Source organism: Malus domestica, chromosome 03 (assembly GCF_042453785.1).
Source record: "Malus domestica chromosome 03, GDT2T_hap1".
Lineage (NCBI taxonomy): Eukaryota > Viridiplantae > Streptophyta > Magnoliopsida > Rosales > Rosaceae > Malus > Malus domestica.
Genome location: NC_091663.1, coordinates 31245334 through 31259659, shown reverse-complemented (window position 1 = coordinate 31259659; position 14326 = coordinate 31245334). Strand labels below are relative to the sequence as shown.

At 44.3% G+C, this 14326-nt stretch overlaps 1 protein-coding gene across 1 annotated transcript; it reads left to right on the top strand.

Moving 5' to 3' along the window:
* Positions 1-22: 22 nt before the first annotated feature.
* On the top strand, positions 23-623 carry LOC103431247 (ABC transporter I family member 20-like). The gene has a single exon (XM_008369388.3). It carries the CDS (start codon positions 59-61, stop codon positions 605-607), a length of 549 nt encoding a protein of 182 aa, XP_008367610.3. The 5' UTR covers positions 23-58; the 3' UTR covers positions 608-623.
* The last annotated feature ends 13703 nt before the right edge of the window (positions 624-14326 follow it).

Sequence of the window (14326 nt, the reverse complement as noted above, 5' to 3'; positions counted from 1 at the left end):
GGGAAATTGAAATCCTCTCTCTCTCTTAATCTCATCTCTCTGCTAAAAATCATCGATAATGGGTGTGAATCCAAACTCCGAGCCGTCGATCGAGATCAACGGCCTAAAATTCACCTACCCAGGAATCAACGGCCACCCGCCGCCGGGCTCCAAGCCGCTGATCAAGTACTTCAATCTCACCTTTAACGCCAGCGACCGATGCCTCCTCGTCGGATCCAACGGCGCGGGGAAAACCACGATCTTGAAGATCCTGGGCGGCAAGCACATGGTCGAGCCCCACATGGTTCGCGTGCTAGGAAGGTCGGCGTTTCACGACACCGCCTTGACCGGATCCGGCGACCTCTCGTATCTCGGCAGAGAGTGGCGGCGAGATGTCGCATTCGCCGGGTTTGATGTCCCGATTCAAATGGACGTTTCGGCTGATAAGTTGATCAATGGGGTTGCGGGGATCGACCCACAAAGGAGAGCAGAGCTGATAAAGGTTTTGGATATTGATCTTTCATGGCGGTTGCACAAGGTGTCCGATGGTCAGAGAAGACGAGTGCAAATCTGTATGGGTCTGCTCAAGCCATACAAGGTACTCAATTTCCATGTTTCACAGTTTTGATGATGTTTTTTTTTTTTTTTCAATCTGTGCTTTAAACAGGAAAAAAAAATAAAAAATAGGACCCGTGGACCCGAACCGAACCGGCCCGTTTCAACCGGGTCGGGTAAGGTCCGGTTCCTACTTTAAGATTTGTAATGCCCGGCTTGGCCCGGCCCGTCTCCCTTTATTCCGGATCCGGTCCAGTTCCTTCAAAAATAGGCCCGGCCTGGCCCCTGCCTACCCCTAATTTGAGCCACTTATCCTTTACACTCACAATTCTTATAATCATATTTCAACTTCTAACTACAAACTAAAACAAGGATGAGAGCTTTATATTGGAACAACAAAACCAAACTAGAACGTGTTCTTTCTTGTTCTAGTTTTCCTTTACACTCCCATTTCTTGTCCCTTCTTTTTGGGCTCATTTGAAATGGATGACAAAAAAGGAGACACAACCACGAAGAACCTATAACAACAAATCCTAATTCATATCATTCAACCTGTTATTTCTTTTCAGCTTAGGCTTGTTATTGCAATAACGAGCAAATAGATCCCAACAGTTATGCAAAACAATTTTCCCCGGCTGAGAAAAGGAACACTGGTGGACACAAGTTGATGCCATAAATATGTAATGTTTCCATATAACAAAAACCTGAGGAAGTATGATTGTATAATACTTATTTTAAGCACAGAACATTGAGCAAAGAACCAAAAATTAACTCCATTATCCACTCCAAGTGCCAAATTTTAATCCAAAAATTAATGAAATCTGGACTAACATAATTTTATCAAACCCAATTAACAAAAAACTAATTAACAAGTTGGTGGGGGCTAAAGAAGGTGGTCGGTGATGGAGCTAGAGCTGGAGTTGTAGGGCAGGGCGTTGCTGCCCTTTTTGGAGCTGCAACTGCACAAGTTTGCAATTGAATCAAAATGATCATCAATCAATTTATCAGGCAGGGTTGAATTTTAAGAATTTGATAGTGTTTAGGCCCAAAATATTGGTTTGGGCCGCGCTTAGGATTGTTCTCGGCCCGGAAGCGTTGCTCAGGGGCCAGCCGTGTCCTATTAGGATGGGGTGGTTGAATCCTAATATAATAAGGAGTCTCTGCATGATAAGGATGTTGAAACTTGGGAATGAATGCGGCCTGATAAGGGGTTGAGTTCAAAGTCCTGATAGGAGTAGGACTGGCCGAGATAAGATTGGATCGGGGTAAGGAGTCCTAATCCAAGTGTAGTTTTGATTCGATCAGAAATAGGTTTGCTACTATAAATAGAGGGAGGAGTGCATCATTGAAGGCCCCCTCCAATTCAACACACAAATTGCCCTGCGCAAACCCTCACTCTACGTGAAACCTCTAAACAACCTTGAGATTTTTATTTTCTTTTTCGCCAACACATCTTCAGTTTGGATAAACAGCACTGTGAAGGCAACCGGTGAACATCTTCAGTTTGGATAAACAACACTGTTGCCGTAGAATCAGCCGACCCCGGAGCACCTTCAGTTTGGATAAACAGCACTGCGTCGAGGCCGACTGGTTATCTATCCAAGTCTCGATTGAGATGGATTTTCGAATCCTTATTGGCAGAGGTCATCTCATTAGCCTTCTCGTCGAAGTGAGGCGTTATGAATTACTGGGCTCGGCACATTGAATGCTGAGTTGTTTTATGATTGGATACTCACAAGTTAGATTTAGAGTTCGGCATTCTGACGACCAAACCACATTTACCATCAAGACATATATCTGTTTTGAGTATCTGTGTCCCTATACTCTGGTGTTGATTCGGCGTGCTTATACCTTTACAAATATAATCACTGTGACCAAATCCGGCATCGACGATTTATGAACTTTGCAAAACTAGTAGCCTTGTCTTCAGGCTCTAGAATTCAAAGGCCGAGACATGTTCCTTCCTCGACCGTAATTGCAAGATCAAGAAGTCAGCAGCGCGCTCAACGTAACATCAACTCATTTTATTCACCGGCCGAGCTTGGCCATCGAGTTGGCACGCCCCGCACATAACCAAAGGATGTAGTTAACTTATTAATTACTCTGCCTGCGCGCCACGTGGGCTTGGTAGTTTTTAGGGTCAACATTTTGGCACGCCCAGTGGGACAAATGCTAAAACTACGAAGTTCATGTCCATCGAGACACGATCGGTTAAAAAGAAAACAATAATGGGAAAGTCAACGACCGATCCGCCAGTTCATAGTCCTGGACAAGAAGTGTCACATGCGCAAAATCCACTCGTTACTATAATCCCTGAGGCTACAAGTGTGACACACCGAGAAAATGAAGTTTGTCTCGATACCCAGCCCCGAAACACAGAAGTACCCAACCGAACTGCATGCGTTTTCATTGAAAGAATAGTGGAGGACTGGTAGTGAAGGCTTTGACCTTCCAACTAGGTCGTTTCTTCGAAGACGACTTGACAAGCAATCTCGGTAGGTTAAACAAACAGTTATCTAAAAAATGAACAGTTTACTCGAGGTAATACGAAGTAATGGTGAGACCCACACCCAATTGCTTGAATTATTAGTTAGCAGAGTCTTCGTAGGGGGACCTGCTGATCAGTCTCTATAATTTCCACTAAAAAGTAATCCCCTACCTGCCAAAGCAGGATCTACTTGGCCCAAAACAATTAACTTGGAAAAAAAATGAAGGATCAAGTAGTAGGTCAGATGGATCCGACCAGAGAGTGGAAGTAGCATCCGTCAATATGATCGAGGTCCAAAAAGATAATCGATTCAGCCATGAAAAAGGGGCTGAAGTTCCCGAAATTCATCCATCCATATCCAGCTTATGTTGAAAAATTCAAATATCCTAAAAGCTTCAAGATCCCAGATTTCAGCCTTTTTGCTGGAGAGTCTTCCTTGTCCTCGTTAGAACATGTGGCCCGGTTCACTGCGCAATGTAGAGATGTCAATAATGATTTCCATAAACTCCGACTATTCAACTTTTCATTGATGGGCTCAGCATTCGCATGGTATATTAACCTCCCACCCAATTCCATCTAGAGTTGGGAGGAGCTGCTCCAGAAATTTCACGAACAATTCTATCGGCCGGGGATATAAATGTCAGTTTCTTCATTGGCTATGATAGCTCAAGCATCCGATGAGTCATCGATGGACTATCTTACCAGGTTTAAATTGGCCAGGAATTGGTGCCAAGTACTTCTTCCCGAAGTCGAATTTGTTAGGCTTGCTCTGAATGGGCTAGACGTAGAGTACAAAAAGAAATTCCTAAGGGCAAACTTCCGAGATATCTACGAATTAGCCCAACATGTCAAGCAATATGATTATTTATTCTGAAAGGAAAAGATCTCGAAGTTCCCATCTCGAGGAATGATTTACAAAAATCCCACGGTCAGCTACGCATCGGCCAAATGCAGAGATTCCTAATACGTCAGCATGGACGACCGAGATAGTAATAGATAAACCATATGCCTGCAAGGCATTGACTTAAATTAATTCCAAGGATGCTAAAACCCGCTTGGCCACTGAAGAGACGGTGAAAACTTCAAAAGTTTACACTTTTGATATCACCAAGGCCGATGCAATTTTCGATCAATTGTTGTTAGCAAAGATTATCAAACTTCGGCTAGGACATAACATTCCCAAGGTCGAAGAGCTTAAAGGAAAGACCTATTGCAAGTACCATAACTCGACTAAGCATACCATGAACAACTGTGTCGTATTCCGTGATGATATTCAAAGCTGGATTAACAAGGGCAAGCTAAAGTTTCCCGAAAAACAAATGGTGGTCGACGTTGATCCATTCCTTTCGGCAACAGTTGGCATGGTAGACGCCTATTTACCCAAGAGCAAAGGGAAAGGGAAGGTCGAGTTTGTCTCAGTACAACACGTACCAAAGCGAAACTCTTTGGCCACGACTCAAAATTGATCTATTTTCCAATGAACCGCCCACCGAGTTTTCGGGACCAGCCGTAGTCGAATCTATATCAGACTCCAGTGCAGAAGAAACTGACGGGCTGATGGTTTTGTGCAGTAATTGTAGGGCAAGCGTCGTATTAACTGAACCGAAGGAGAGACCAACATCACGGCAACCATACAAGTCCGCAGCGACACCTCCAAAGGAACCTTGGTGGAGGCCAGTGCCAGAAAGTGTTCGATAGGCTCGACCCTCAGGAATGGACAGACGATCCTACCTCGGCCAGACGACGTCCTGATTTCGATGCGCCGTCTTATAACAAGGATTATTACTCGCGTAATTCCAGTAGCTCGAGTTCATTGATGAATAAAAAAACCTTCAAGCCGCTTGAGCCACGCAACCAACGTTGGTACAGTTACAACTCTCCCACTCGCATGTATACTGCACTATCTAAATCTAAAAAATGTTGACGCTAGCGGATAGATTGCATGGCTCGACGACAAGCAGCACATGCTACTCCGCCTACCCAATGACAGCCAAAAGAGGCAATAGGAAGTGATACTGATTGACAAACCCTGACCATCATGGCTGAATTACTTCAAGAGAAAAAGGTAGTTGATCGTGACTTTGAAACCACAATTGAAAAGTTCGAGAAACGCATCAAACTCTTTCTTCGGCCTGGGGAGATGAAAGCTCATTTCGAGCATTTCATAAAAGAAACCGAAAGCAAGCTTCACCCATTGCCCCTGCAAGAGCCATTAATAAAGGCCCGGCGGAATCTACACCCTCCATTCCTCGGCGAATCCTTGGAGTACATGTAAGAAGTTCATAAGGAACATTCTGTCAATGACTTGTACGGCTTGCCTAAAGCATGTCAAGAAGCCCTCAACCTGGCACTAACTTGCCCTGATGCTGAACAGATTATCCAGAAAATCACCGATCCAGTAATGAAGGCCAGGTTCCAGCACATACGAGAAGCTAGGGTCATTGGCTTCGAGGTCGATCCATACACAAACATTGGTATGGCCGAGCTTCCTTTTTCTCTTAAAGACCTTTAATACTTATGACACCACTTCGAAGTCTTTTTAACCGTATCTTTCTTCAATTTTATGATGGATGAAAAAGATCGGGTAGCACGTCTGGACGCCTACCTAGACATAAGGGACACCCGGATTGCCTATGAAGAACGAGCCCTTAAAGCACTGCAGGGGCAAAGTCAGACACCAAAAATGAACGGGCTCGTAAATAACATTCAGAAGGAAGCAAGGTTAAGTTACATGTCACAAGAGCAAGTACCTGTTTAGGCGCATGATAATCAAGCTGAGGATGCTCTAACGCACGATGCTGCAATCCTTAATAACCTGGAAGACGACAACCAGGATCCGATGGGCCCTTCAGTCCTTGAGAACATAGAAATCAGCATGATTCATGTTTTACCTACTGAATTCTAGCCAATTACACACCAATCAAATTTCTTGGATGGTGATGTGGTGGCCGAGGAATCAACACAAGTCGATTTTATCGCCACCGCCGAAGATGGGCAAACAAATAACAACGACAAATTTAAAACAACCTTGGCTATATTGTTTCCCCGCTCATCCTTGGCTAATCTTCAACATTTAAAGCCGTTGTATGTCACAGCTCACATTGAAGGTTATCCAATCTCCAAAATTTTCGTCGATTGTGGGGCAATAGTCAATATCATGCCCATATCTGTCATGAAAGCATTACGACGGTCTAACGACGAACTCATCCCATAAAAAATAACCATGAGCAGCTTCGTCGGTGATAAATCCCAAACCAAAGGAGTGTTCCCTTTAGAGGTAAACATTGCAAGTCGCAATCACATGACCGTATTTTTTATCGTCGACTCTAAGACCGAGTATAATGCATTGCTCGCCCGGGATTAGATTCATCAAAAGAATTGCATTCCCTCTTCTTTATACCAAGTTCTCATCTTTTGGGATGGCAAATCGGTTGTGTTTCACCCAGCCTATAATCAGCCATTCGAAACCAACATGATTCAGGCCCGTTATCACTTCGGCTACATTACTCTGCAGGGTTTTAATGAGGATGGACGGCCAACTCGGATCTCAGTCTCGAAAGCCATCGAGGTAAGCGCCGAGACTGTACACCAGGATTTGACAAGACTCAGCTTGGCCGACTTAATTACCAACACTGATGACTGACGCCAAAAGAGAAAAGCGCCGGGCCGCGGTTTCATCTACTATGGAACATCTGCTGGCTCATTGGTATGTTATTTCCAAGCATCCACATTCGGGCATAAACTTATCAAATTTTTGGCCAAGGAAGATAATTGCCCAGTATTATCGTTAGATAAAGTTCAGGCCACACCGGCCGAACTCGAAGACAGTCAGCCCCAAGTTAAGGACCCATTAGAACAAATGTTGGAACGACCGATGACCCTCGACCGTTATTTATTAGTGCATTGTTACCCAACTCCATGAAAATCGAACTCTGTAAATACTCAACGAGTTTAAAGATTGTTTTGCTTCGAGTTATCATGAGATGCTGGGCCTCGATCGGACCCTCGTTGAACATGAATTACGCATCAAAGCTGGTTGTAAGCCTTTCCGCCAGCCCCCTCGTCGATTTTCGACCAAAGTATAGCTTGGCATAAAAGGTGAACTAGTTCAACTTTTAAAAGCTGGGTTTATTCAAACCGCTCGATACATCGAGTGGCTGGCCAATATCATCCCAGTGTTTAACAAAAATGGCGCCTACGCATCTGTATTAATTTCTGTAATTTGAATCTGGCAAATCCCAAAGATGAATACCCGATGCCAATCTCAGATTTGTTCATTGACGTCGCAACCAATCATGAAATGTTGTCCTTCATGAACCGCCATGCTGGCTACAACAGATTTTTATTGCCGAAGCCGATGTTCACAAAATAGCTTTTTGTTGCCCGGGGGCACTCGGCACGTACGAATGGTTCGTCATGCCATTTGACCTCAAGAACACTTGTGCCACATACCAACGAGCCATGAACACTATTTTCTATGATTTGATTGGTACCATCATCGAAGTCTACATCGACGATGTTGTAATCAAATCAAAACATCGGTAGACGCATTTGGATGACCTCCGTCGGGCTTTCTTATGTATGTGCTGGCACAATCTTAAGATGAATCCCACCAAATGTGCTTTCGGCGCATCAGCCGGTAATTTTTTAAGATTCCTTGTACATTATCGTGGTATTGAGGTCGACGACAACAAGGCTCGCGCAATCATCAAGGCTCTACCCCTAATGACTAAGAAACAACTACAATCGTTGCTCAGTAAGATTAACTTCCTCCGTCGATTTATTGCTAATTTGACAGGGAAAATAAAAGCCTTCTCCACGCTTTAGAAACTTAAGGATTCTAACGTCTTCGAATGGCGTGTAGAACACAAAGAGGCATTCACGCAGATCAAGGTCTCCCTAACAATTGCACCCGTCCTCGTCCTTCCACGAGATGGCAAACCTTTTACGCTATATATCTTGGCGGGCGAAGAATCCATCGGATGCTTGCTTACACAAGATAATGACGCTGGGCGAAAACAGGCAATGTTTTACCTTAGCCGAAATCTCAACCCACCAGAGATTAATTACTCTGCTGTCGAGAAGCCTTATCTCGCCCTATTTTTTGCTGCGTCAAAACTCAGACATTACATGCTTCCGTCAGTCACTTAGGTCATCGCCCAGACTGATGTCATTCGTTACATGCTCACTCAGCCAATCATAAATGGTCAAATCGGCAAGTGAACGATGGCTCTCTCTAAGTTTAGCTTGCAATATATGCCTCAGAAAGCTGTCAAAGGCCAAACGTTAGCCGATTTCTTGGCCCAACACCCATCCCCGTACAAGTTCGGGGGCAATGACGTTGAAATCGACATGCTAGAAACACGTGATAATTACTGAACGATGTACTTTGATGGTTCTAAACTGCAATCTCGGCTGGCGTTGGGATCGTTATTTAATCCCCCACTCATAACCACTGGTATTTTTATCTCAAGCTCGATTTTGATTGTATGAATAATCAGGTCGAATACGAAGCCCTTGTCATCGACCTCGGCATACTACACGATTTACGGGCGACTCATGTCCTTGTTCTTGGTGACTTCGAACTTGTAATTAATCAACTCAATGAGACCTTTCGTTGAATAAGTTGTACTCTGGCGCCCTACCACATGGTTGCTAGCTATTTGGCCGAGTCTTTTGATGACGTCACTTTCAAACACATTTCACAAGTTCATAACACCAACGCTGACAAAATAGCTCAAATAGCCTCCGAAGCACAACTCGTAGGAGGCAAATTAGGCTGAGAAATACTTGTGTCACGACAAGCATACTCGACCTTGATTAATCAGCAAGTTCTCTGACGCGATTATGTGATCCGTACACAGATCATATCTTTACCTTCGTTGTTAGAATGGAATGACACTATTGAGGTTTATGTTGTCGAGGCATTACCATACGATTGGAGAAGGGCGATTATGCGATATATTGATAACCCTAGTGAAAAACACGACCGACAGACAAGGGTACATGCCATAAACTACGTATTATACCAAAATGAATTATACTAAAAAGGTAAGGACGGTTTATTACTGTTTTGCCTCGGACCGCAAAAGGCTGCCCAAGCAATCACAGAAGTTCATGAAGGAATTTGTGGGGCTCATCAGTCCGGCCAAAAGATGCAATGGTTGCTTTGTCGACACAGCTATTTTTGGCCAAGTATACTGAAGGATTGTATTGAGTTCACACGAGGATGCGTACAATGCCAAATTCATGGTCCAATACAGAGGTTCCCGGCCGAATCACTACATTCAGTCACTAAACCATTGCCGTTTAGAGGATGGGCCATGGATGTAATCGGCAAAATCACGTCGTCTTTTGGGTCCGTAAAGCATGCATGGATACTTGTCGCGATGGACTACTTCACCAAATAGGTCGAAACAAAGTCATATACCGAGTTAACGTCTAAAGAAGTTTGTAATTTCGTAGAGGAAAACATCGTGACTAGATTCGGCATACCAAAAACAATCATAACGGATAATGGTACATCTTCATATCCAACAGGTTTAAAGAGTATATGGTGAATTTGAAAATTTAACTTGAGCAGTCTACGCTATATTACCGCAGGCAAACGGGCAGGCCGAAGCAAGTAATAAAGTTTTGATTGATATTCTTGAAAAAAATAGTGAGAGAAAGGCTTGGTATGTGGCATCTAAAGCTAAACGAAGCATTATGGGTCTATCGAACTTCTCTCCGGTCAGCCACTGGAACGACTCCATACGCGTTGACTTATGGACACGACGTAATGTTGCCGGTTGAGCTAAGTATTAACTCATTGCGAGTAATCGAACAAAGTAGTTTGTTCAGTGCAAGTATAGTCGGACCATGAGACAAGAGTTAGAAGATTTAAAAGAAGCTCGGCTTAATGCTTGTAATTTATTAGTGGCACAAAAGAAGATCGCCGAACGAGTTTATAATCAACGGGTCAAACAAAAAACGTTTGGCAAAGGGGAGTTGGTTTGGCAAACTGTACTACCCGTAGGAATTAAAGACCCTAGGTTCAGCAAGTGGTTGCCGAATTGGGAAGTTTCGGTAAGGGGGCATACCGTCTTAGGGATCGAACTGGTGTAATTTACAAGTTGCCAATCAATGGGAAGTTTTTAAAGAAATACTATCCAGTTACATGGGAAATGCGAGAATAAAAGTTCATTTCATTAAATTTGCAAAATGATGTACAAATAAAGTTGGTCGATCAGTTTACAAATAAATAATTCTAAGGTGATGAAGGAATGAGAGATTCAAGAATGGCCTTTAACTTCAACCACCTCACCTCGCCCATGGTGACCTCAGCTTGCCGATTCCTCTTATCCATCTTCAGTTGTTCGACCCGCTTCATGCTAGCCGCGTATTCGGTTAAGCAAGATTTCCTGCTCAACTCAAAATCCTTTGCAAGCTCCGAAGCAACTGCCAACCTTCGATTTTGAAGTTCGACAATTTGACGGTCAAGGTCGGCCAACATTTCTTTCTTCACCTTTAAAACTTCGACCTTTGGACGAAGAGCTTCCTGAACGACCATTGTAGCTTTCAAGTCATCTTCGGCCTGAAGAGCTTTCTTGAAAATACCGAAGTATTCTCGGGTTTGTTCCAGGGTAGAAGACACTCGAGTGATAGCTTCAGTGCTCAATTGACCGTCAGCTGCAAGATCGTTCAGACATGCACCCACATAATTTAGGCCTTGGCGTTTGAGAACCTGTGAAGCCGATAGAAACAAGAGCTCTTGCAGCTTAACAAGAGCATTTGGTTCGGTTGTCGGTGCGAAGGACCAGGTTGTAGCTGTCGAAGAGCCAACCATTCCTGAAGTGTTCAAAAGAAGAACATCGAACTCAACTTCGCATGGAGGCTACACATGAAAAGAATTTAGGCAAAAGGAAAACGTAAAAGAATATAGCAGAGATAATTTGTTTTTAGACCTACCGAGATGAGACTTCAGCCATGTCTCTTGGTTCATTGCTCGAACCTAGAGAGCTTAATGGCCGAGCCCAGTGTTTTAGACTGCTTCTCAATTTATGCGGCCGATGAAGGTTATCTATATTCGACGGCCACTGAGGTGGCCAGGAAATATAGATAACACCATTCGGCGCATAAAATTTTTGGTGAAATGAATAATTGGGCACTTGACATGTAATATTTTTTCTGTTCAAACTCGTTATAGCAAAGTTAACAAGAGAAAGTGAATGAGTCTTACAAAAGCCGAAGTCACTTCTTGAGGGGGAATGCCGAAGTCTTGATCCTGCGGGTGAATTGGTGTTTCTGCAGTCGTTTCAGGCTAACTTGAGGCATTTTTCCATAATCAGCTGCAGGATGATTGACCTGGTCAGTCACCTCAACCATAGGGGAGGCTCAATGGAAGGAGGTTTGGTTAGTCAAGGGCGACTCGCCAGCTAAATCTCGTCATTCTCGTCATCCTGAAATAAAAAACTGTTAATATTTTTTAATTTAATGAGAAAAGGGAGTTACCAACAACATAATCATACTTTTTCCAAGATGATCGCTGATTGTTTTGGATTTTTGGGGAGACGTTTCTCGATCGAATAGGTTACCTCCTCTAAGACGGGCGCAACGGTCGACCCCAGAGCTGCAGGCTTTTCGACCAGCGGTGCAGCAACTCGTTCGACTACGGCATCAATGACGTTAGGGATGGGTTGAATTTGGGATGCTAGGCTAGTAGGAATTGGCCACTTCCCCGTCGAGGCTTGAATAATGAGAGCAGGAGAAAAGGCACTAGGAGTGGTTGCTTCCATGGTCTGACTGGAGATAACATGAATTTCCCGTTCTCATTTCTTCGCCAATTTCTTGACAAGTTTTGTGGGACGCGGAGCTTTACCTGCCGTCTCGGTTTCCTGGCGAGGTTGTTTGCTCGGCAGGGTTTACGCGGCAGTTTTGGGGTCAGTCGTAAAAAATTTTGTTGACCACGTCTTCGACCAAAACGCCAAAAAAGTCATGGGTGTACCCTTCACACCAGTTGCCGAAGGTGTCAGTGCCGAGAGATTCAGGAACAGTTGGTCGGAGATGAAATTTGTGCACCGTTCCTGAAACTCTTTCTCGGTTTCTCTTCCTCGACTTAGGAGGGAGCAAGAAGTAAGTAAAGGCACCGGGCAACCTTAGAGGTAGTTGAGCTGTCGGGCAGTGAAATGGGGGTGGTAAATTTCTCAGCTCTCTCAGTGTGCGTCGCAGCCAAGGGGAAGGTCACGTGTTATCACGTAATTTTGACGAAGATCAGCATCTTTACTTTCACTCCATGTTGATGATGGAAGCCTGAGGGAAAAAAGGTGTTCTTGAAGACAACATATCAGAAACTCGTCGTCTGAGAGGACATCTAGGCCAAAAAAGTATTTGAAGACTTCTTCGACCTGGTGATGAAGCACCGGTCGAGAGGCCAACTGAAGACCGAGTGCTGCAGTGGACTGAAAGTTAGGGATTTTTGGCCAAAATGTGGAAAAATAGACCTGCAGGCAGAGTTGGAATACCCATATAGGTCCGTTTTGGTGCGGGTTGATCTTGTTAATGGTCGTTATGCCAGACAATGCATGAGGTTGGCGAGAATAGCTGGACTGAGCGCCAGAGAGTGACCACTAGCCAGGGCTTCAACCATCGGCATATTTTTTAGCAAGCATTTATTTGACTTGGTACAACAGATAAACTTGTTGTACCAGTAAAATAGGAAGGCTTCATGCTCTCCCTTCCGCAGACTCTCCTCCTCTCGACCAGCACAATGGAGGATGAAGGTGTTGTAGTTAAAGAAGTTCTTGTGCAACTTCTAAACTTCTTCTTTTGAAGGCTCTTGACCTTCTTGGCTCAGCGTCTCGACAGCCCGTTCGTTGAATAGTGCTTTAAGGTCGAGATTCTCCGGGTACCCGAAAATGGCGGCATCTACTGGGATGCCCGAGGGAGAGGTCCCAAGGATGGCTAAAATGTCGAGGATGGTGGGGGTGATAGGGTCGAAGGGAAGGATCATAGTATTGGTGACTGAGCACCACAAGCTCAGAGCTGCTATAAGGAGTTTTTATCCATGGCAATCTCCATGGTTGAAAGTTTAATAGAGTCGTGGATACCGAGAACCTCACATTCTTTACCGAAGAACTTTTTCATCCGTTCGACCCAGGCTGCCCAGGTTGTGTTAGTCGAAGGCCAGGCTCCTTGGGGATTCGACATGCACCACTTCGACCATTCAACCCTTTGTAGCAAGGGTGTCAGGCAATAGTCTTTGGAAAGGTTGATGATGGACAATGGCACTGCATCCTTGAAAAGTGGCCCCAGGATTTGATGAGTGATGCTTAAATCACTCTCGAAGCGCAGAGTCTTAACGGCGCTGCGGTCAATGAAGTCCTTGCACTTGTTGCATTCATCGGAGAGCTTGGAGATGAAGGAGGCCATTGATGCAGACTCAAGGGTTTCTGGGTTAAGAGCTTGGGGTTTTTTGGGATTTTAAAAGCAAAATGGCAAAAGGTTTCAAAGGTTTTGGAAAATGTAAGGTACGAATGGAAATGATTCAAGTATTTATAGGCATTTTGAAATGAAGGTTAAAGGTTTGATTTTCAAAATTGGGGATAGAATCGAGCGGGAAAGTTGCTAATCATTGTGGATGTTCAGAGAATCCAGGCGAAATGATCAAGGTTTTCGCGGTTTGAGGATGCACGATTGCGTGTTGTAGCGGTTTTAATGTGGAATAGACGTTTCGGCTGTTGCACATTTTTGAGGGTCATGATTAAGGATTGCTAGGTTAGCCAAGGGACCGACACATGGCAGGACGGTTGGAAAATCGAGATCGTAAGATCAGGTCTCATAAATACACATGGTGGTATCTCTTGAAAAGGTTCAATGTTTGTTTTAGGACGGTTTCGCTTCTTCAAGGCCAAGGCTCGAACTAAGGAATGTAGTTTGATGACCTCAGAAGTGAGGGGATAGTGTTTGGGCCCAAAATATTGGTTTGGGCCGAGCTTAGGATTGTTCTCGGCCCGGAAGCGTTACTTAGGGGTCGGCCGTGTCCTATTAGGATGGGGTGGTTGAATCTTGATACAATAAGGAGTCTCGGCAGGATGAGGATGTTGAAACTTGGGAATGAATGTGGCTTGCTAAGGGGTTGAGTTTAAAGTCCTAATAGGAGTAGGACTAGCCAAGATAAGATTGGATCGGGGTAAGGAGTCCTAATCCGAGTGTAGTTTTGATTCGATCAGAAATAGGTTTGCTACTATAAATAGAGGGATGAGTACATCATTGAAGGCCTTCTCCAATTCAACACACAAATTGCCCTGCACAAACCCTCGCTCT

Excerpts from the sequence above, each read along its gene's own strand:
- LOC103431247 (XM_008369388.3), top strand. The coding sequence starts at position 59 with ATGGGTGTGAATCCAAACTCCGAGCCGTCGATCGAGATCAACGGCCTA.